Genomic DNA, 25,650 nt, shown 5'->3' on the forward strand with positions numbered 1-25,650 from the left:
GAGAAAAGGACTGAGAGGCGATAACTAACCTGGCCTGCCTTGGAGCCTTCACACACAACCAGAGCGCTGTCTGTGGCAATATAGGGGGCATTGTCATTGACATCCAAGACCTGGACTGTGACTGGTACATAGCTCACCAGATTTGGATTGTCTGGAAAAAAATATGACAAGTATTCAATCATGGATATTTTCTGTCAGGACAATTAAAAATAACTGGCAAAACAATAATGAATGATTGATGTATGAGGGATTTCACATGATTGAAGTCATGCCATATCAGGACACACTGGCATGACGTTTGAATCAGCAATATTTGCTGATGAACACCATGTTTTATTTACAATAAAGAGATATTGTGACCCTTTTGGGGTCACAGTGTAATTTCCAGCATAGCTCAAATGCTGTATTGTGGAAATGACATTTTAAAGTCCCCCTGTGGTGAAAATCAAGTTTTTAATGTTGTTCATATGTCTATCTGGTGTTTTTAACATGCTTTAAGACAAACCATGTGCAAATTCATAAGTCAACACCATTGCTGAGTATTTTCTATTTAAAACTACAGTGAACCAAAGACATTGCTGGTGTTTCTGACGTCACAAACTACCTTGTAGCCATATCATATCATTAAATGGCCACGCAAGGGGGTCTCAAAAGAAGGTTATCCCAGTATATTTTACTGTTGATATGGAAAATCGGGTAGATTTAGCAATATAGCGGGTGTATGAAGTATATTACGATGTTATGATGAACTATATGTCTTTCTCCACTGACATTCTGAGTTGTTCAATGCGTTTGTAAGGATACTGATTGTTAGAAGGCAGCTGACTCGCGAACGGGAACATGGTTTTTGTAACATTAGCAACACATTATTAGCTGTTTGATAACGCAGTCAAGCAAAACGATAATCATATTAATTATGTGTCCGACGTCGTAAAAAGCGATACCATTATGCAGCGTTTACCTCAGTAATTTGACTGAGTGGATCTCATCTGAGCTTGTGCGATTTAGTAGGGGCGGGGCTAATTAGCATATTCATAGATCCGTGTATATTAAATGAGGCAAGGGTGTAGAGTTACATTCAAGTTAACTCAAAGATGAGTTTTAAGGGATAAAATTATTGACTACAGGGGGACTTTAAACATTTATTGAACAAAATGACTGACACCTTTGTCTTGCTACAGCTAATTTCCCATTTTCATGTATTTCAAATATGAACAATTAAATAATATTTTCACATTTTTGGCATAATTTGAGAAAATTACTACACACATCACATCTCATATTTCATCTCAAGCTCTTCACTGACTCTTTATTGTTTCCTTTGCTAACACTAATGTTGGGAGGGGGAGGGTATGGAACTGTAACACTTTACAATAGAGTTCCATTATATAATATAATTAACTAATGTTAACAAATCAAACCTTATTGTAAAGTGTTACCAAAAAAACCTTATTGAAGAAAATTTTTGTGTTGGGGTGGAAATGACACTATAACACCATAATCATTTTCACACAATAAATTTTGAGAAGACTAATTAAAGCTTTCAACATGTAATTGCTTCCTGCCAAGCCTTTACTGTCCTATACACTAAAGGCAAAAATGTGAAAAATAAATCCTGAAAAGCCTAAAGAAATATCTTTTGATATAACATGTTTTTTACATTTACCATGTTGAAAACCTTACAGTGAGATATAAATGATTCATGCTTCTCTCGTGGGATTCACTGAAGCATGACAAGAATTTAAAATTGGTGTGGGAAACATTAGACTCATTTTGGAGTCATGTGCAGGAAACGTCGTTCAATATGATGGAACTGAGATTAACTACAGTGACCTAACTTTATCAGTCCACTATCAGCAAGCGTTAACAGAGGGCAGTTCAGCCCATTAGCTGAACACCATTGTGAAGAAAAGTGTAGAGGAAAGATAATTGCTTAGATAATCATCTGTTAAAAAAAGAAGAAGAAACAAACAGGAAAAAGAGAAGAAAAATTGATTGACCCCGTCCACCTTCAAAGCCACACCAGCATGCTAGTAGCAGCCTCACCATCAATCCCAAAATACAACAAGGAGACATTTGTTTTGGTTAGTATCGATGATTCAGACTTCAGGGCCTATGATTCCCTCTTGGACAAGGTGTTGCCTGTCCAAACTTCAAGAAGAATGCTTGATTCAAAGTGAAGATATCATTGGTAAAATGGTTCCCTGTGTTTTCCTCAGAAACCAACATAAAAAAAAAAAAAAATCAATGAATACAGACAGGTTTCTGGCCTGAGAGCAGTACATACCAATCTCTGAAGCCATCACTGTGATGTTGTGCCAGGCTACCTCTTCTCGGTCTAGACTCCTGGTGGTTGTAACGAGTCCACTGTCAACGTCAATGCTGAAAAGTGCATCACCTTCTGCATTTTGGTCAATGGAATACCTAAAATTGAAATACAGAACAGTGAAACTCAGAGATATTATTCAAGTTATGATGACATGTATTTCAGTATATATTATGCTTCAATAGCCATTTTAATTTAAGTGTCCTTGAGTTTGAAAAAATGACTTCTGTTAACCAAAAAGCAGATTCTTATAAGCCTCATGATTATAAACACATTTCCTGTCACCTACAACGTACACATCATCTCTGTTTAGACAGGACTTCAAGATGCTTTGACACACTTAACCTAAACAGTTGATAATTAATAAACTATTTATGAATGCATTTAGCTAGCTGCAGAAGAAAACCCTTAAAGGAACACTCCACTTTTTTTGAAAATAGGCTCATTTTCCAACTCCCCTAGAGTTAAACAGTTGAGTTTTACCGTTTTTGAATCCATTCAGCCGATCTCCGGGTCTGGCGGTAGCACTTTTAGCTTAGCTTAGCATAGTTCATTGAATCTGATTAGACCGTTAGCATCTCGCTCAAAAATGACCAAAGAGTTTCGATATTTTTCCTATTTAAAACTTGACTCTTCTGTAGTTACATCGTGTACTAAGACCGTCGGAAAATGAAAAGTTGTGATTTTCTAGGCCGATGTGGCTAGGAACTATACTCTCATTACGTGATTCAATGAACTATGCTAAGCTATGCTAAAAGTGGTACCGCCAGACCCGGAGATTGGCTGAATGGATTCGAAAACGGTAAAACTCAACTGTTTAACTCTAGGGGAGTTGGAAAATGAGCCTATTTTTAAAAAAAGTGGAGTGTTCCTTTAAGGTGATGATACACGGGGCAACTTTTTGAGCAATGTTGCTGAGTGATGTTTCTTGGGCACTTTCCCACTGAGAATGGGCAACAAATTTCTATCTGGATACTTTAGACTGAAATTTGCTGCCCATTCTCAATGGAAAAGTGCCAAAGCAACATCACTCGACAACATTGCTCAAAAAGTTGCTCCGTTTATCATCACCTTTAGATCTCTCTGGTATATAAACCTTCAAACCTTCAAGGCCTTTTAAAGTTTTTATTTTTTCTCTCAAAACTTTCAGATAAATCTTGGTCAAGTGAACATTCTCTTGCCAAACTTTGCTGGGAAAAAAAAAAAAAAACAGTTACAGTCAAACAAAAATTTATTCAGACCCCTTGAACATTAATTTCAGTTTATATAGTTTATTCACTATAGTTTAAAAAAATGGTAATACAATATGACAAGATCTCAGAGTTAAACTGTGTCAGAAAAAAAAAAATAATTCTTAATTGTGTCAGATGACACTTAAGCAAAACATGGTCAGGTCAAAGTGTCTTAATAATATTTGGTTCAAAATTTTTATCAATTTTACTGGTAGTCCACTGTATGAAGATTTTTTATGGGTATAATATGTCACAGTTTACTTTATTTTGCTATCCTCCATTACATAAATGAACTATAGTGTCTTGCACCCACTAGTAAAAATATATAAAAAATGTCTGAATAATTTTTGGTTTGACTGTATATGAATGAACTTTATGCAAGGCTTTTTCCACATTAGCCTTAGTTGCCACTGCAACGTCTGGTACTGTGCAAGGCATGGGAATTTTAAGAAAATTAAGCACAAAATTTAGTAAATATTAATATGATCCTCCTTTACACTAAAGCTAGTTAAAGTTTCTGGAGCAAACACATTATGTTTTAATATAGTAAAATGTTATGTTTACTATAATTGATATAATATATACTATATTATATATTTCAATTCATTTTGAATGTATATACTTAAATTTGAATTCGAACTGCAATTCTGCATCCTATTTGCTACCTCCATTCAAATTCAGTAATTTGAAAGGTATTCTCAATTCACTACTGAATGGAGGACAACATTACTTCTTGTACACTACTACCAGAGGCATGCAATGACATTTGCTCTGATAACCATTTAAAATATATAAGCATTACTCTCTCTAAAAACTCACCTGACTTTGCTTCTAGTGCTGTCCGGGTCTTGAGCAGTTACCATGCCAACCTCTGTCCCAGCTGGAGTGTTTTCATACACATCCATGATATAGTAGTCCATAGTAAACACCGGAGCCTCATCAACATCCCCGATGATGAGCTTGAGCGTGGTAGTGTCTTTGAAAGGGCCCAGGTAAGAAAAACGAGGATCCAGATGGGTGTTGACACCTTCGATGTTCAAAGAGTATGCCTTCTTCTTCTCATAGTCCAGAGGCTAGAAAAGACATCGGTAATAAGATCAAGAGAGAACCAGAAATGACATTTTTGCCAGCATGCGAAAAGACAGGGCATGGCTGAATGAGCAGACATGAATTTACATGGCTATAGAACCCAAATCTGAAGCATCGGTTCTGTGTGAACATCTAGTTCAGACCTTTCTGAGGGAGATGATTCCTTCTCTCTTGTCACTGTCTGTAGAGATGGAAAACATGGCAGCTCCTTCTTCATTGGTAATTCTGTAGGTCATCTCAGCGTTGACGCCAAGGTCTTCATCGTTCGCTTTGATTTTACCAACTGCTTTCCCTACCTCAGCAGATTCTGGCACATAAAGCTGATAGTTCTCTGAAGTGGAGAATAAACACAAACAGAACAGATGTGATTTTATTAAACATTTGAAAGCTTTTGATACAAATATTAAAAAGTGTTACTTGTGCTCAGCTAATTTGCAGGGTTTATATGGGATAAACCTGAGCAAGCTCAATAAAAGTTGTTTACTTGCACAAAATAAAGCTCAAACGAATGCAGCCATTTGGGATAAATTCACAGTACATTCAAAAGGATTTAGGGATTAGATGGTCTCTGTAGAAGGGGCGTGCCTAAAATCCTGACTTTTTTCAATGGTGAAAGAGACCGAATGAAGCAGAGGCTCATACTTTGAGGGAATCGTGGTGGATTGTCATTGACGTCTGTCAGTGAGATGTTGACTGTGGTAGATCCGGACAGACCACCAACAGAGCCGGCCATGTCTTTGGCTTGGATGATGACGGAGTACATCTCTCTAGTTTCTCTGTCCATGTTCGGCAAAGCTGTCCTGATGACACCTGTGACCCAGAGGTTAGAAAGCATAAATATAGCTCCCGCTGACCTACATACCCCATATCCCATTATTGGATGTTCAAAATAGTATTTTCTGCAAATTAAAGTGATAAAGTAAAAATATCAAAACGGCCCACATTCCGACACCACACAAATGTTGAGGGGGTCTTGAACCCTCCAAATGAAGTGAAAAAAGTTGCATATTTCGTATAATCAAGGTGTGTATTTTCTCTTACCTGCAACAATAGACAGCCAAAGCCCTTTTTGGTAGCATTATTATCAGACTAAACATTGACAAAATAAATACTGTCATTATTAATTATTTTATATTAGACTATATTAGATATTTTTCTTACAAAAAACCCGTCGCTTCACTTCAGAAGGCATTTATTGACACACTGGAGTCGTATGGATTACATTTATGATGGATGGATGTACTTTTTGGAACTCCAAAAACTCGGCCACCATTCAATCCCATTACAACTCTGGGAAGAGCCAGGATATTTTTAATATAACTCCAGTTGTGTTCGGCTGAAAGAAAAGAGTCCTATAGGATACACCTATAGGATGGCTTGAGGGTGAGTATATTTTTTTTGGGTGAACTATCCCTTTAAGTTTTTTTTTTTTTTTTTGTATTTTATTGAGAAATTAATACTTTTATTCATCAAGGATGCATTAAATCAATGCAATTAAAAGACAGTAAAGACATTTATAATGTTACAAAGATTTCTATTTTAAATAAATGCTGTTCTTTTGAACTTTCAGTTTCCACAACATATCAAGCAGCCCAACTGTTTTCAACAAGCAGCCCAAATGTTTTGATAATAATAGAAATTATGTTTCTTGAACACCAAATCAACATATTAGAATGATTGCATATTAGAAGGATGATGTGACACTGAAGACTGAAGTAATGACTGCTGAAAATTCAGCTTTACCAACACAGGAATAAATTATTTAATCGTTATTTAAAAATTTTATATTATTTCACAACATTACTGTTTTACTGTATTTTTAAATAAATAAATAAATGCAGCCTTGATGAAGATAAGAGACCTCTTTCAAAAACATTTAAAAATACTGTCCTCAAACAGTAGTGCACATACCACATATATCTCACAAAAGCTTTATTTTATTTATCTATAAGTTAGCTGGCTTTAAGTAGAACAAAAGACATAAAGAATGTTCTCAATGCTCACTGACTTACTTACAGTGAAGGTTTGCTCCTACAAAGGAAAAAAGAACCATAAAAGCAACATACAAGTCATCCAAACAACTTGTGGACTATATTTCAAGTTCTTTGAAGCCATATATTGTATCGCTGTGTGAGGACTAGACTAATATGAAGTCATTATTCACAGAAAATATAGCTTGATTGCCATGACCACCTTTCACTTTCATCATATGGAAAAGAGCAGCTTGAACATTCAGCCTAACACCACCTTTTGTTTTCCACAGAAGAAATGAAGTGAAATGGGTTTTGAAAGACATTAGGGTGAGTAAATAATTCATTTTTGGGTGAAGTACCCCTTTAAATCAAACTTCTAGTCATTTGATGGCATTTCCAGCAATAATAGCCCTGTTCACTGGAAGGGTACGTGTCGAGAATATCATGTGTACACTGCAGATCCTTGACCCCTAGATATTGAGGTGGTGAGCTCACAACGAGTGGTTATCCTCGGATTTGCCCCTGCTCTGATCTGGTACAGGTACTTTTCAAGCTTGACAACATACCAGCAGGTGTGTGCTGACCCCTCACCTCCATGCACTGCTCATATGTGGTGTAAGCCCTTAGCATGAACCTTCCTGTCCAGATGTGCACATACACATGTGCAAAAAGCATGCTGGTGATCATCTCCCGCATACTCCACAACTCTAAAGCAAAGTCTGCCATCTGCTCCAACTGTTCCCTCAGGAGATAGAGGATAAGACAGGGATGAAAGGAAGGCTGCAAAGCAGAACAGCTTGGGTTTGCCACGTGAACTTGCATTTGAGCCCCTTTACGCCATTAAATCCCATGGTAATATTTACTGTGAAATGAGCACCAACTGACAAGAGTCACCCAGGTGCCAGTGCACCAACACAGCCGACAAAGGGGTGTTTAAAAACAAATGGAAATCGATAGCATTATTTTAAAAAGCATAAGCTCTATCAGTACATAGCACTAGGTGCATTTTATTTACTTGTTAGTGAATTTATCGGTATAGAGTACTTCTTGACAGCTTAACCCTGTATCCCAAGACAGGTTGCCCACTGATGCTAAGCAGGGTTGAGCCTGGTCAGTACCTGTATGGGAGACCTCCTGGGAAAACTGCTGGAAGAGGTGTTAGTGAGGCCAGCAGGAGTGCTCACCCTGTGGTCTGTGTGCGTCCTAATGCCCCAGTATAGTGATGGGGACACTATACTGTGAAAAAGCACTGTCCTTCGGATCAGACATTAAACCGAGGTCCTGACTCTCTGTGGTCATTAAAAATCCAAGGATGTTCTTTGAAAAAGAGTAGGGGTATTACCCGGCATCCTGGCCAGATTTACCCATTGGCCTCTGTCTATCATCACAGCCTCCTAATCATCCCCAATAATGTATACTGATTGGCTTCATCACTGTCTCCTCTTCACCAATATGCTGGTGTGTGGTGGGCGTTCTGACGCAATATGGCTGCCGTCGCATCATCCAGGTGGATGCTGCATATTGGTGGTGGTTGAGGAGATTTCCCCCTTCAATATGTAAAGCGTTTTGAGTGCAGTGAAAAGCGTTATATAAATGTAATGTATTATTATTATTATTATAACTGTAGGAAATGCCTTGAAATCGTCACACTCAAGGTTACCCATCATCCTTATGGAGAAAAGTGTGCATTTTTAAGTCAAGCTTCAAATGTAGGAATGTAGGAAATGTATGTCCCATTCTTTTCAAATTATGTTTTACAATTACGTAACCTGATGATTTGCTGATATATAACTAGGGCTCATTTCATGTGTCATTTTTTTTTTTTTTTGCCTGGCGAAAACCTAAGAAGACCTAAATGTGGGTGTGTGTGAGTATGTGTGTGTGTGTGTGTGTGTGTGTTCATATATATTTTAGGTCCTCTTAGGTTTTAACCAGACATAAAAAAAAACAAAAATAACAACAACAACAACAACAACAACAACAAAAAAAAAAAAAACGAAATCAATCAGATACATAAGCACAGAAACATCGACAGAGGATATGTCCTATATTTTTGTAATGGCACACTGATATTGATGTTCAACAATATATTACACACACATACACACATACAACATGCACCACTGCCAGATTTTCTATATATTGTAATCATTATGATAACAACTTGTAATAATTGCTTTAATGAGATCATTGTTTCTGCCTTAAGCCCTGGATACACTGCAGGATTTTAGCAATCCTATGGACATGGATCTATTAAACTTGGGTATGACAAGCATGTAGACTGTACGATGATGACACCTGTTGACTCGTAGTTTACGATGCAAGTTTCTATAGAAGAATAAAATGTCATCAGCATGCGCTAGTGGTAAACAAAAAACATGTTGAATCACACTTTGGCAGTTGTAGTTTTTATGTGTGCTGAAAATAAAAAGGAAGCGGCGAAAGAAGAAGGGAAAAGAGCTTGAGGTAAGCAGTTTTAAGTTTTAGCGCCATGTCGCGTTGATTTAATGTCGCATTTTTATTGGCTGGTCAGTAGACGTAGATCGTAGCAGCTAACACACTGTGCATTGATCATGCTGAATTTCTGACACTGTCAGAAAATGATCGTAGGCTATCTTTGGTCGCAAAAAAAACGCCCGTCTTTGAACCTCTCTCACTGTACGACATAGGACCACCGATTAAGAGCCACGATTGTTTCACGATGGCAATCTTTTGTCTGGGACAGCCAAAAATCGTGCAGTGTATCCTGGGCTTAAAGCACTGCGAGTTTGAGTCACTTATAACTAACATTTGAAAAAGACATGTCCAGACACATCTTTCCAGACTTGAGAAGCATTTATTAACATCTTGTCCAACAAAAGACAACATTTAATAACATGTTTTTACTCCAAACTCACTTTATAACGACAGTTGAGCATCCTTCTGTGAGATGATGTGGCTTCTTACACAGAATAAGGCAGTCGTGTGTTTATTAATCATGTTTAATCAATCAAAGCATTTCAATCATCTGTTTATTCAGCTACAGATATGACACGTGTTATCTTCTTCTGCGGCAGGACATATTTGGAGTTTCTGCGCAAGAGCGCCTTTCAGATGGAGAAGCATTTACTACTGATCACAGAGCCGTACAGCTCTGACAAGCTGTGCATAAAATAATCAGTCTTTGCCAAATCGCGTGCGGTTTAAACGTGATAAATCGTGCAGCCCTAATATAAAAAAAACTGTGTATATATAAAATATATGGACAGCATTTACTCATATTTGTGTCTGAATGTATGCACACACAACACAACACAACACAACACAACACAACACATAAGCAAGCCCAAAATATTAGCGAGGAGCACATAGGACCTGTGAGGGAATAACAAGTAGGGAATTTCAATTTTATGTTATGTGTGAAAGTGTGAGAAGGACAATTTATATATTCAAACATGCAGTTCCCTTTTTAAATGGACACGACCAGTGGGAGTGAGAAAAAAAATATGCAAACAGATACCTCAATCCGCCAGAACAAATAAACACACGCCAGTGTTCAGCCCCAGAGAATGTCATAGAGATTGCACCCAGCCCATTGAGAGCAGACACCACCTGCCAGGACAGGGGATTTCAGCAGACAACACAACGAAAAAAGCAAAATGTTCATGTTAAACAGGCTCTTAGTATTCAGCTAGTAGCCACAAAGCAGAGACAGAAAGTAAATAACGCAAACAGGACCAGACACTGATGCAGAACTGGGTAAGCCCTGATCTATGTAGTCGGAGTTTGATTTCCTATGGAACAACAGATAGTCAGCCCTTCCTAGAGAAAGTGCGAAACATCACACAGGTTAAGCATCACCCGCCGGCAAATGGGGAAATCTAACTACTACACAAAGGTAATTCTCAGCTAAGAGGATTAGACACAATGATGCAAGTTATTGTACTTTATATAGAAGTGGAAGGGTGGAAACAGTAGCTTCTACAGCTGGAAGAAAAACAAATAAAGCATACTCTACTATACCAAAATACTTTACCATACTGTATACACTATATTATACAGTACTACACCATTCTGTACTATACCATACCACACCACATTACTACAAATACTAAAATATAAAATAGACTATAAGAACAAAAAATAACCTCTAGGAATGTTATACTCTTATACTGAAAAAAAAAAAAAAAAAAAATCATGCATTTTAACGTCACACTAAAATGGCGCTGAATTCTTATATTAAATACTTTATACTAATACTAAATAAATGTTTGTATATATTTTATATCATCAATCATATTTTTTCAAAGACCAGGTAATGCAACTGTAATTTTACATACAGGACACAGTGAATATAACATAGCGGCCAAATGGATGCAGTTTAAAAGTTTAAAAATCAAGGATGACGAAGACGAAGAATCAGAGCTCATGTGCATCTGCATTTAGGTGCTGGCATTCTCAGTGCTGTCTGGTGTTATCATCATGAGCAGTATGAAAAATCAAAGTTATATTCAAATTATGAATGGGCTATATACAGAAATTGAGCAAAGGTATATACAATAACCAAAATATTTAAATATGAACCAAAGCAAAATAGTTATATATATATATATATACAAACATTTAGGTATTCTGAGAGTATAGGAAGAGCAACCTGTGACCTGTTGCAACTCTTTTGAATTTTTGTATGTGTAGTTTTTCACAACAAATTTCATAGGGGAACACAATTATCCTTAAAATAAGTTGAAATAATGCGAACAGATGGCTTCAACAAAAGCACATACCATTGATTAACAGCCTCCGAACTCACAGTAGGTCTGTCTTTAAACATTTCAAAATTAAAAAAAAAAAAAATCCATATGGAGAAAATGAATGTAGTTTTTACTTCCGGAACCTAACCGTTGCTCTCTATTGGATTCTGACTAACTTAAATGCCTCTGATTGGCCAATGCATTCACATGCTCAACAAATATGATTTGTTATAATATGATATATATGATTTGACTTTTTTAACTTTAGTTAGTGTGTAATGTTGCTGTTAGAGCATAAACAACATCTGCAAAGTTACGACGCTCAAAGTTCAAAGCAAAGGGAGATATTTTCTTTTAAAGAATTCTCTGTTTAAGGACTACAACAAACGGCTGGTAGGGACTACAACGAGCTTCTTCCTGGGTTGGTGACACTAACCATAAAATATACATAAACCCTGTCCCCGAGAACAAGCAACAGGGAGTGAGGCCATGTTATTGCAATACAGTACATAACACAAATGCAATAGCATGTCATAAAAGCAAGATGCCAACATAAGTTATAACCGTAATTAAACTGAACTATACCTGTTCTGTCTTCATGCAGTATATTCTCTGGCTCTGTAGGCATCTTACAACAGTTCCCACATGAGCGATTTATAGATTATCATGACAGAATATGCTAATCGATGACTTTAAGATATACCACATCAGCTACATAAATTAAGCAACCATTCAGAAACATCCTGTTGCATTCTACATGTTGCCACTTCTTCTTGAGTCTCTCCATCATTGTCCGACTTTGGTTTGAACACAAAAGGCTGAACAGTTTCTGACATTTTCAGTGAGTCTTTGTGAGGTACTGTACTCGGCGCCGCTAACACGAGCTCTTGAAACCCCGCCCTCTGCTTAGGAGCAGCAGCTCATTTGCATTTAAAGGGACACACAAAAACGGAGCGTTTTTGCTCACCCTCAAAAAGTGACAAATTTAACATGCTATAAAAAATTATCTGTAGGGTATTTTGAGCTAAAACCTCACATACACACTCTGTGGACATCAGAGACTTATTTTACATTTTGTAAAAATGGCATTATACCAACCCTTTAATACACTGGCCTTGGCGATATATCGGTGTACCATTAGTTGGAAGTAACTAACTAGCAACACTACTAACTTAACTACATATATATATGTAGGAGTCTGACAACAGCCGCTATGCTCCACGCGGAGATCTGATCTCACCATCATCAAGTCTATCTGGGAATACATGAAGAAACAAAAAAAAAAAAAAAAAAAAAAAAAACATATATATATATATACACGAGTTTAATACTCGTCACCCCTATTGAGATTGCTCATTCAAAAACCCTCATTGTTATTTTTTAGCAAAAAATATGTCTCATTAAATTATATTAAATTATCATCTTGTAGCTTGCCAAACTACACTTTCAAAAGTGGCTTTCCCAACCCCACTTATATGAATAAACTCAAAATGTACTAAGTTTTATAGTTGTGATGCTCAGAGCAAAACTGTCTCTCTAGACCTTGAGTATTGGATTATTTGAGAGCAATTTAAACACACACTGCTCTCAGTTCTAAGGATACAGGCACATTCTGCCAAAACAAGGAATCAACGCTGATATGCGAGAGTGCAACGTTAAACCAACACCCTATGATAAAACCCCCGATGTGAACATTATCATATGGCCTCTTAATCCCATCAAAACCTCCATAATAGCCACAAACAGGGGATTAGAGATGAGAAAAGAGTTGAAAGAGTGACCGCAGCAGGATTACAGTCCATCCAATCTCATCGTTTTAGCACCAAAGACACCACTAAAAGACAAACCGCCATTAGAGATCCCGCTTCAGTGGAGGACGGCAACAATCCCATGGGTCCCAGTGGGAGGGAGACTGAATGAGCAATTACACATAATAAATAAATGCACAGTGGAGTACCCATGTGTAAATTGGCGTGGTTTTGTGGAGGATATCTGAGGGATGAAAGTATGTAGTGGTGCTAAGCTGAGTCCCTTGGGTCAGCAGCTCATGCTGTTGCTGACAAGGCTCTGTTGAAGAACTACGCACACAATAACAGCTGGAATAGATGCTACCATTTTACCTTGTACACTGCTGATATAGACATTTACACACACTACCCTGGCACGCTCAAACGTATATAAGCCAAGCAAATTTATCCTGCACCAAATAAGCTCTATCATGGGATAAACACTCTGCAGGTTGGCGCTTTCAAACTGGGACAAACACCCTCCAGGCACATTCAACTTGACATAAACAAACACCACCACTGCGGAAATTGAACCAAATGGCTACTAAGCACAGAATGAAAAAAGGAGGGAGCAAGGGAAACATTAAATTAGGATATACACTGTAGGCGAGTGGTACATCATAACAAGTAGGCCACGGTTTGGGTGTTTTTTGTCACCACAGAACATTGTAGTCTGGGTCGAACGGTGCCACGCTCTTGATGTTTCAATCATGTGTTGATAATATTATGAAAATGATTTGTTTATCCACCCGGGCTTTGCAAGAGTAATTGAGTGTACCATGTAAGTCTCAGAAGAAAACCTTCCATATTCATCGCCCTCAATGTAGGTTTATTGATTTATTTCTAAGATACAATTGAGAGTAATATTTCCCGCATTATTTAACAGAAATTCCAATGTGTGTGCCTGACTCCCAGTGTCATTCGAAAGAGCATACAAATCCAAACATATTCTTTTACTGCTCGACTGACATCGCTGCGACAAAAGACGCATTCTGGTATTGGTCAGGAGGGGTTTTTCCCCTCACACTTGGGAACTTTTTGGTGTTTTTATTTCTTCAAAGGTGGAAACAATATGTATGAAAGCCCCTCAACAATGTGAGTACCCATTAATTATGATCCACATAGGGTAGCGCAATAAATTGGGAGTTCTTTTGTGAGCCTGAAAAGCAGTTTTACAGAAAAACTGTATCTGTGTTTCCTACAGCCTATTATTGTGGAATGACTCATCCGCTGGTGACTTTGCACAAACTTGCAGGAAAAATCAGAAAATATTCAAGTGGAGCCTTCCACAATCGAAGGCATCTCAAAGCGTCAATAAAACAGGTTATTCGGAGAAAGCAAGGTCTTTGCGTACCGGTTTTGGGGTCAACGGTGAAGAAGGGCTGGCCTTGGAGAATGCTGTATACGATCTTGGCACTGTTTCCGTAGGTGGGATCATCGGCGTCTGTGGCAGTGATCTGGAATACCGACGTTCCTGTGTGGACATAAAAAATATGTCCAAGTTAAACTGCTAAAATTATTCACATGCTCAGATTTGCATTCATTCTCATTAATGCATGCCACAAGCATGCTCCGACAGCCTCATATGCCGCTTGCTAATTCAAGTGATTCATCTCATGCCTCCTTGACCTGTACCAAGTTGAATTCACCTGTTGTGAGCCTCTCTCCTCCAAGCCTTAAAGCATCTAATGCTATTACAAAGTGTGTGGGGCTTAGATGTTGGTGATAACACTGCTCTAGCCTGAGACACATTCTCAGTTTAAGAAAGAACACAAACACAAAAGAGAGATGGCCCCAGGCTCTAGAATAGCCCTTCTTCAAAGGCCAGAGACCCTCAACTGACTTATATGGCTCTATCAATGCTGCTAGTGATTACTCCATCACAGATAGGTGAGTGGAGTCAGATAGCTTTCCAGCTCACTCGTGGTGTTTGTCATGTACCAGAATATCTTATTTGGAAAGGCACAAATAATGACTTGTGGATAACAAATTCTATCAAACTATAGGCAAAAAAGCAAATTATTTAGCAAAGAATAAAGCAATATTTAAGTGAACATATTTAAAATTATAATGAAATGGCGTGCCTGTGAAGCTAATAAACTAAAATGAGAAATTTATGAATGAAAATGTGATTTTAAGCTTAATAATTCGCTTTTATGGTGCACTGATATATTGTTTTAAACTAATATTCTATATTATGCATATTACCTATATTTTGAAATGTCTATATTAATGTTTTAAACATTCTGAGCAACATTTAAAAAATATAGGGAAAAAAATGTAGGCGTAAAAATGTATATACATGCATACAGTATATTACCGTTCCAAAGTTTGGGGTCGATATTTTTTAATTAATACTTTAATTTAGCAAGCACGCATTAAATTGGTCAAAAGTAACAGTAAAGGCTTTTATACTGATACAAAAAAAAATCTATAACTTTATATTCATCAAAGAATCCTCGAAAAAAAAATGTCTACAAAAATATTAAGCAGCACAACTGTTTTCAACATTGATAATAAAAAATATTTCTTGAGTACCAAATCATAAAATGGTTTCTGAATTATGCTGAAAATTCAGCTTTGTCATCATTGTCATCACATTTTAATATATATATTAGGGCTGTCAAACGATTAATCGCGATTAATCGCATACAAAATAAAAGTTTGAGTTGTGTGTGTACTGTGTGTAATTATTATGTATATATAAATACAAACACATTCATGTATATATTTGAGAAATATTTACAAGTATATGTATTTATATTTTTATATAATTTATATTATATATAAATAAAAATATTTTGTACATAAATAACATATTTCTCTTAAATATATACATTAATTTGTGTGTGTGTATATATATATATATATATATATATATATATATATATTTAAAAGAGAAAAGAGTCATTTTAAATTGTAATCTTATTTCACACCATTAATTGTTTACTGTATTTTTGATCAAATAAATGCAGTCTTGGTGAGAATAAGATACATCTTTTAGAAACATCCCCCAAACATCTCAACGGTATTGTATAATATAAATAATTTATATTATTTTATTATAATAATAAAAAAAGAAATAATTTATTAGTTGTACAAGCATATTTGCTGTATGGAAACTATAATTATTTTTGACGCACTTCCAGTTTAAGTGTCACCCACATCCAGTTCTATCTGAATACTGTAAAGAAAGTTTTTGTCATTGCAACAGATACATATTTAGACAATGGCCTTCTGTTTGTTTTATATTTGTAAAGACTCAAAGCATGAGAGCGAAGTGAAGTGGTGGAGGAGAGCGAGAGACCAAAAGTGAGAAATAAACCTTGCCCTTATCCTAGCTGTGCCCCGGGGGGGAACATTGTGCCGACAGGTTGTGAGGAATGATAATTTCACAGCTCTTTGGCTTGAGTCCAGCCAATTGATTCGGATAGGAAGGAAGAACTCTGCGGACAATTAGCACTTTCCTGACAGTCCATTTACTGCAGGGTTGATGTGCACTGCCATTGATGCAGACTGCAAGCTCTGCATGTGGAATACTCATGTATTAGGGTGGATAGCACAGATCTATAATACATTGATGTTTCAAATTGAGATACAGGTGTAAACACAGCTGGATTTTGTTTATCAAATGCTGTGTGAATGAACATACTTTTAAGGCTTTTATATGAGATTCTGGTTTGATTTTGACATTACTTCTGAAATCACTTTTTCTACAACAGACAATACACAGTATCCTCTTGAGAGGCTTTCTATAAGAAACAATAGCTTTAATAAATCCCACTTTAAATCCACCGCAACCAAGCAGTAGCATGCAATGAGCTCGGGTCCAGACCAGAAAGGCTCCGATCTGCAATTGGACTCTGCGGTCTGAAGCTGATGAGCCAGCTAATAAAACCTATGCTCTACTGACAAAACGTTCTTGTGTTCCCCAGGCACAGCTCAGACACCCCCCAGAGCCAGGAGGTCCTGACTGTTGGCTCACCGATGTCTGCCATCTCAGGCACGGAGGCTGAAAAAGGACCGTCTGGGAATTTGGGGGCGTTGTCGTTCACATCCTGGACCTTGATAATGAATTCGGACTCGGGTTCCACGGCTCTGTTGGTGAAGCGGTCGACGGCCCGAGCGTGGAGCACATAATGGCTCTTCTTTTCTCTGTCCAGGCTTTTCTTTGCATGAATATCTCCCGTTAATTCGTTGATTATGAATATGGTACCGGCACCTTCTCCAGAGAGTAGATACTGGACGGAGCCATCACCTTTGTCTGAGTTTGAGTGTAACTGAAAGTAACAAAGAAAAGATATATTTATTTTCTGTAACACTGTTATTTTGCCTTAAACCAAATGTAAATGTTCTGTGGTGTTAACACCACACAATTACGTATTCTGACACATTGTGGTATGTTGAAATGCAGATTATTTGTGCAGTAGTTTAGAAAGAGAGACACAGTGGGGTCCAAATGTCTGAGACCACATTTAAAACTTAGGCAGGGTTGTGAAAAATTCAGAATTGAAGAACTGTCTCCCTTTCAGTTGATTAGATAGAATTTGAACTGAATTTCAATGACAATAAGAAGAATTTACAGAATTGTAATTCAAAAGAAATGCAACATCCATCCATCCAGAGTGCCTACAGTCTTCAGATTATTCACTAGTGTCTAATTTACAAATTCTTATCAAACTTTATTGAATTGACAACTAAAGATGTATTTAAAACAGTTCATGTGACTACAGTGGTTCAACCTTAATGTTATGAAGCTACGAGAATACTTTTTGTGCACCAAAAAAAACAAAATAACGACTTCATGACAATATCTAGTGATGGGTGATTTCAAAACATTGCTTCATGAAGCTTTACGAATCTTTTGTTTTGAATCAGGGATTAGAAGCGCCAAACTCACATGATTTCAGTAAACGAGACTTCGTTATGTGATTTCGAAATTTCAATGGTTCACCACTGGGGGGTGTGACTTTGACAGTTTGATACGTGCTCGAACCACTGAATTGAATGAAAAGGTTTGTAAAGCTTCGAAGCTTCATGAAGCAGTGTTTTGAAATAGCCCATCACTAGATATTGTAATAAAGTCCTTATTTTGTTTTTTTGGTGCACAAAAAGTATTCTCGTCGCTTCATAACATTAAGGTTGAACCACTGTAGTCACATGAACTGTTTTAAATATGTTTTTAGTAGCTTTCTGGGCATTGAAAGTGTTAATTATCTTGCTGGCAATGCAGGCCTCACTGAGCCATTGGATTTTATGAAAAATATCTTAATTTGTGTTCTGAAGATGAATGAAGGTCTTGCAAGTTTGGAACAACATGAGGGTGAGTAATTAAAGACAGAATTTTCATTTTTGGGTGAATTAACCCTTTAACAGTTAAACTAATCAAGAGCAAAATAAAAAATATGTGTGTGTATGTATATTTCATAATAAAAATGTTGTATTTTTTTGACCAGTTTTAAAGTTTTATTACATTTTTGCTCCTGAAATCCACCTTTCTGATGGGATCAGTATAATCCAGATTTTTTGGATCAAAGGTATCTCAATCTTACTTAAAATTTTTGAACAAAACAAACTGATGATTTTATCCAGATCAAAACTAAAATTGGATTTTGTGATCTAATCTTTTTTTCCTTTTGAACAACCCATTTTCAAGATTTGATCCAATCCGATAGCCGAAATCTGATCAGATTACTTCTGAACAACTGGCCCCAGGAAATAAACAAAGTTTTAGAATTTTGAAAAATAAGAAACATTTCAGATCCTGTATTGTATCTACAGCAGGTCACACTAATCAAATTAGCGACATTGGTCATGTGACTCTTTGTACAGACAATCACTTGTTATTGCTTCCACTGAAGCACAAAATTCTTTAGATGCTCAAATCATGCTGAAGTTCAAGATCATTTCTCCATTCAACCCTTTTATTAAAATTGTAAGGAAGATAAAACAGTTTCCAATAAAAAGCATAACTGCTAAATAGAAACATTTTCCTTAATGGTCTCAGACTTTTGGTCCCCATTAGAAATACAGCAACTTCATAGCATAGTTTTAAATGTCAGTCTTTGCACTTTTAAATCATCTAACTTTAAGAAAACAGGAAATTAAATGACATAGACCTAGAAATAAATGATCAAAGTCAGAAGACAAAGACTTGAAAACACTCCTGTCATAACCTTTACATATGGAGGATAAATGACATGTCATACAGTTCAAGCTTTTACATCATTTTTTCATGACAAATCTATCACGATAATGACTATGGTGTGTCCCCGCTCCTGTCACAGAATGCTCTTGATTTGTAATTAGCATGCACTTTAAATAGAACTCACATTACATTTACAAAATGAGCTCAAGGATACCCCATGTGTTCTGAGGAAATATTTTTCAGAGGAAATGGTTGTCATTCACTCACAATTTCCTCAGACTAAAAAGAAGTTTAAAATATACCCTTGCTGTTACTTTTTTCTGCATTAGAGTATAAATTATTTCATGACATTTTTTGTTTTCTTGGTAGAGACTCAGCTACACTGACATTATGAAGCTAAAGCCTGTGGCTCCGAACCAGAACAAAATTGAGTTTCGTGTGAAATACACATGCATCACAGGGGTGAAAGGATACCTCCTAATAAACATGGGTTAATCCCACCACATTCATATTAGTTATGCAATAAAATATTCTGTAACAGAATATTGCTTTTACTGCCTCAAGGTAAGAATTTTCTGTGATACCGAATATAAATATCCAAATAAGTATTAGAATTTGCATAAGGAAATATTCAGTCTACAGCTATTATGCTGATCCTTCAAAGACCCCATTTTGCTTATTTATTTATTTACGCACTAGTTACAGCCCTTGGTCTGTTGACTTTACTTTATGTCTGACTAGTACTTATTTTATCTTCACGTCAACCACAAGCGCTGGTATAATATTATAACATTCTTTCACCAGCAAAATCATGTGGTGCAACCAATATGAATAAAAACTGACAGGATATAATATCATAAAGATATCTCCTGCACCTTTTTTATGACAAAACAAGATTAGTTCAGGTTGCGAAATGTCATGTGGTGCGACTTCCCAAAAACTGGACACTCTTATATGTAACTGACCCATATGTTTGCAGAGATGCAACATAAAGGATCATTTCTGTTCATGTCAGCTTTCAGTGTAAAATCAATACATGAAACCATCTGTGGCACATATTTCATTAGTATCACATATGCTATGCTCATGCAATTAAAGTAACACAAACTGAAAAAAAAAAATTGCATAGAAAACAGCAGAAAGCTTCAAATGTACAGAGAAGCTGGATGAGACCACCCGAAACGGGGAGACACAGCTATTTTCAAGCCACTTATCCAACAATAAATGTTGCCATTTCAGTTGCTAATTATCACTAATGTGGCCTCAAAAAAGGCAATGTGTCTGATCCAAAAAAATAAAAATCTGAGCAGCAGGAATTGGCAGAGCATGGCCCTTGGTGTGAAGAAAAAAAAAAAAAAAAAAAAAAAAAAAAACATTACTTGGCATGTTGCTGGGTTGCTATTCAAGCAGCTTTCTTTTTCCACTGTGTTCCCATAATTCTTGGCAGCCTGTGTAATCCCACCTCAGTGAGCAATTAGTCAGAATGACGTTCACCTTCCAAACCTTTTCCCCCTGGCTAAGAGGGACATTCAACTTCATAGATATATATATGGCAGGCGGGCCTGAAGGCACACTATTTCTGGGGCTATTGCTTTATCTACAAAACTTTGTGTATATGCCTGGTTATAGCTGCAATGCAGCAGGGCACATACAGTATTAAACCACACCAAACATGCACTCTTATGTACACAGCTAAACCTGAGACCCAGACCCAAATCAGTGCCATTGTTTGAGGATGCTCTTGTCCACCTCTTTCATCCTGCTATGTTTCCTAACGTTCACCTGCTGCATCCAGCAGTACGAAAGACTTAAGAATCCTCCTACATTGTACTTAAAAAAAAGTGACCCTTGTTTTGAACTTGCCTTATATTTATGGAAGCACCATTCACTCCTCCGAATGCATTAGGTTCCCCTAAGAGATGGGTAGAGTATTTGAATCATGTGTTCTATCACTACACAACTCACTAGTCACTACAAACCTTCTTAAACAGAGGATAAAATAGATTTTTTCTTTGAGAAAATGTCCTAATGCAGGTCATTTATCCTTTCATTTCTCTAAAAATTATACACATATATACTAAGACAGACTAAGATCTTCAACATTAAATTTACTCTATTTACTGACTGGTCCTGGTCTTATTGTACATGATCTGTGCATGTTACTTCTAAGAAAAAATAGCTTTCTTTTGTAATCTGAAACAACTTTTCTTTTTCTGCTGATGTCACTTAGGCCAAGTAGGCTATTGGTGAGTCAAGTTTACCACTATCCAAATCACTGTTAAGCCATTACTTATTTATATATATATTTTTCTAGATGAATAACCTGTGTCACTTGAAAATATGTTTCATCACCAAAGTAAAATGGGTAGGGCTACAATGTCTAATCAATAAAAATGTTAAATAAATAAATACATTAAATTAAATGTAAATGTGAATTATTAAATAATAAATGTAAATATTTACTGAAATTTATTATTATCATTATTATATTATTATTATTATTAGTAGTAGTAGTAGTAGTAGTAGTAGCAGTAGTAGCAGTACTAAATTATTTTTTGAAAATGAAAATAAAAATAATGTCTTTCTTCTTAAAATTACATCACCTTAGTGAAAGTTTAGAACTTCTTTAATAAGAAGAACATATCAAATTGGATATGAAAATTGGCAGTGTGTTCTTAATATAAAAACAAACAAACATGTTTTTAATGCTGCTGGCATTAAAATGACTTTAAAGTTCACCCAAAAAGTTCACCCAAAAATGCAAATTCTGTCATAATTTACTCACCCTCATGTCGTTCCAAATCCGTAAGACTTTTGTTCATCTTTGGAACACAAATTAAGATACAAACCCAATTCCAAAAAAGTTGGGACACTGTACAAATTGTGAATAAAAAAGGAATGCAATGATGTGGAAGTTTCAAATTTCAATATTTTATTCAGAATACAACATAGATGACATATCAAATGTTTAAACTGAGAAAATGTATCATTTTAAGGGAAAAATAAGTTGATTTTAAATTTCATAGCATCAACACATCTCAAAAAAGTTGGGTCAAGGCCATGTTTACCACTGTGTGGCATCCCCTCTTCTTTTTATAACAGTCTGCAAACGTCTGGGGACTGAGGAGACAAGTTGCTCAAGTTTAGGAATAGGAATGTTGTCCCATTCTTGTCTAATACAGGCTTCTAGTTGCTCAAGTACCCGGATCCTTCTTCTACGCAGCCATGATGTTGTAATTGATGCAGTATGTGGTCTGGCATTGTCATGTTGGAAAATGCAAGGTCTTCCCTGAAAGAGATGACGTCTGGATGGGAGCATATGTTGTTCTAGAACTTGGATATACCTTTCAGCATTGATGGTGCCTTTCCAGATGTGTAAGCTGCCCATGCCACACGCACTCATGCAACCCCATACCATCAGAGATGCAGGCTTCTGAACTGAGCGCTGATAACAACTTGGGTTGTCCTTGTCCTCTTTAGTCCGGATGGCATGGCGTCCCAGTTTTCCAAAAAGAACTTCAAATTTTGATTCGTCTGACCACAGAACAGTTTTCCACTTTGCCACAGTCCATTTCAAATGAGCCTTGGCCCAGAGAAAACGCCTGCGCTTCTGGATCATGTTTAGATATGGCTTCTTTTTTGACCTATAGAGTTTTAGCTGGCAACGGCGAATGGCACGGTGGATTGTGCTCACCGACAATGTTTTCTGGAAGTATTCCTGAGCCCATGTTGTGATTTCCATTACAGTAGCATTCCTGTATGTGATGCAGTGCCGTCTAAGGGCCCAAAGATCACGGGCATCCAGTATGGTTTTCCGGCCTTGACCCTTACGCACAGAGATTGTTCCAGATTCTCTGAATCTTTGGATGATATTATGCACTGTAGATGATGATAACTTCAAACTCTTTGCAATTTTTCTCTGAGAAAATCCTTTCTGATATTGCTCCACTATTTTTCGCCGCAGCATTGGGGGAATTGGTGATCCTCTGCCCATCTTGACTTCTGAGAGACACTGCCGCCCTGAGAGGCTCTTTTTATACCCAATCATGTTGCCAATTGACCTAATAAGTTGCAAATTGGTCCTCCAGCTGTTCCTTATATGTACATTTAACTTTTCCGGCCTCTTATTGCTACCTGTCCCAACTTTTTTGGAATGTGTAGCTCTCATGAAATCCAAAATGAGCCAATATTTGGCATGACATTTCAAAATGTCTCACTTTCAACATTTGATATGTTATCTATATTCTATTGTGAATAAAATATAAGTTTATGAAATTTGTAAATTATTGCATTCCTTTTTTTATTCACAATTTGTACAGTGTCCCAACTTTTTTGGAATCGGGTTTGTATTTTTAATGATATCTGAGCGATTTCTGTCCCTCCATTGACAGCTACACAAATTTGAAAATGAATTTTTTGAAGTGTCAAAGCGGTAGTTGTGTAGCTGTCAATAGAGGAACAGAAATCATTTAGATTTCATTAAAAAATATCTTCATTTGTGTTCCGAAGATGAACGAAAGTTTTATGGGTCTGGAACGACATGAGCGTGAGTAAATGATGACAGAATTTTCATTTTTGGGTGAACTAACCCTTTAAGAATTAACCTCCTGTGTGCAAAAAGTCACATAAAACAACAAGAGAGGAGGGGAGGCAGATGAGTGGGAGATAGAATGCATTGACTCGTCTTGCAGAAAGTGTGACGCTGTACCCCTTCACAACATTACCACACAAATGAAAGGCTTTGAGAAACCTGCCAGACAGATATAGACTCAAATCTGAAAGCAGCCAGCCTAGAAAACACAAATGCATCAAATGCGATTAATAGGATTATGAATGAAAGCAAACACTTGAGCACAATGAAAACTCATTAACCATTTGAAACAAACTGGGTGTGTTGTACATCTTGCATGCTAAGCAGACTGATCCGGCTCGGAATACATTCTGTCATTAACTTGACCACTGAGTATTTGCACACCCTCTCAAACATACAGACACTTTAGTCTACACTCCATTCAGGCTTTAAGACATTTTATTGTGGTGCTAAAGTGATCCATTTAGATGCATTAGAGCACCTATTACGGATCAGAAGCCTTTTAATGTATGCATGTTAGGAGGTGACACTACTCAATCTTGCAGCATGAACATTTAAGTGCTTTAAAGGGACAGAGACCCTCATGGCGTTCCAAGCCTCTTCTTTCTTTCGCGGAACACAAAAGATTATATATTTGAAGAATGTTAGTAAACAGTTTCAGTTCCCATTAACTTTCATTGTATGGACAAAAAAATACAATGGAAGTCAATGGGAACTGAAACTGTTTGTCACAAACATTTTTTTTTTTTTTTTTTTAAATATCTTCTTTTATATTCCACAGAAGAAAGAATGTCATACAAATTTCGAATGACTTGAATGTGAGCAAATGATATCAGAATTTTCATTATGGGTGGACTATCCTTGAATACACTTTAGTGTGTGAACATATAAATGAGACTTTAAAGAAAAACAGCCTATATTGTCAAAACAAGTGCCTCATTAGAGGTGTCTTGGATCAACCGACCTCATTCCGGAAGCTGTTTTAAAATTCATAACAATGTCTACATTAAGAATTCACTGAAAGAATACAGTATATACGAAAAACATTTCTCTCTGCAGAATGCAGACATGACCATGATGCAAGGTGTGCGGTTACTGCTGCCGCAGACCTGAGAGCACAGGTTGCCTTGTGCAGGGGCTTGATAAACTGCCCACGCTACAAGAAGGAAAGGACTGATTAAATCAGGGCTCAGCCTTCACCGCTAACCGCAAATTAAAGCCGGCGTGCTGATGGAAAGGTCAATTTTACACTGCACCAAGAGCCCTTCACGTCAGAATAAGGAAGCGGGCATGGGCGGCACTGAGTTTGGTAATTTGCCATTAGTGAGAAGGAGGTGAGCGGTTTAATGTAATCCTCCATTTTAAAAGCTGCAGTGACAGATATTCATCAACCAGACCGACTCCAATAGAACGGCAGTGGACTGATCTCTATCAGTCTTCCTCTATTCCGAAGTCTACTTTATTGTAGACCCTCTCTAGTTATCACACGTTCACACTAATGTGTGCTACCCAGTCTGCTGGTAAGGAGATTAACAGAGAAAGAGACCATCCAGAGCGCCAGCAGCTTGCTAGCTCTCTATTACAAATTTCAAAGCTTAAGCTGTTTGTGTGCGTATGCATCTCTTTCTGGGTGTTTGTGTGTGCGTGTGTTTTTCTACATGAAAAGGGAGCATATTTACCACAGCAATAATCTACAGTACGAAGAACAAATTGTATCTGCTAGGCAAAAATATACTAAACAAATATTTTCTCTTTTGCTTTTTTTCCAAACTGA

At 36.9% G+C, this 25,650-nt stretch overlaps 1 protein-coding gene across 1 annotated transcript in view; it reads right to left on the minus strand.

The window, feature by feature from the left end:
• cdh18a (cadherin 18, type 2a) overlaps positions 1-25,650 on the minus strand; it is a 50,489-nt gene that overhangs the window by 11,756 nt on the left and 13,083 nt on the right. Inside the window, exons 3-9 of the mRNA XM_051878050.1 lie at positions 17,123-17,417; positions 14,492-14,611; positions 5,290-5,457; positions 4,791-4,978; positions 4,378-4,631; positions 2,288-2,424; positions 30-151 (exon numbers count right to left, since the gene is read on the minus strand). Of these exons, the coding sequence (XP_051734010.1) occupies positions 30-151; positions 2,288-2,424; positions 4,378-4,631; positions 4,791-4,978; positions 5,290-5,457; positions 14,492-14,611; positions 17,123-17,417 (1,284 nt within the window). The remainder of the gene's footprint in view (positions 1-29; positions 152-2,287; positions 2,425-4,377; positions 4,632-4,790; positions 4,979-5,289; positions 5,458-14,491; positions 14,612-17,122; positions 17,418-25,650) is intronic.

This window comes from Ctenopharyngodon idella, chromosome 2 (assembly GCF_019924925.1).
Source record: "Ctenopharyngodon idella isolate HZGC_01 chromosome 2, HZGC01, whole genome shotgun sequence".
Lineage (NCBI taxonomy): Eukaryota > Metazoa > Chordata > Actinopteri > Cypriniformes > Xenocyprididae > Ctenopharyngodon > Ctenopharyngodon idella.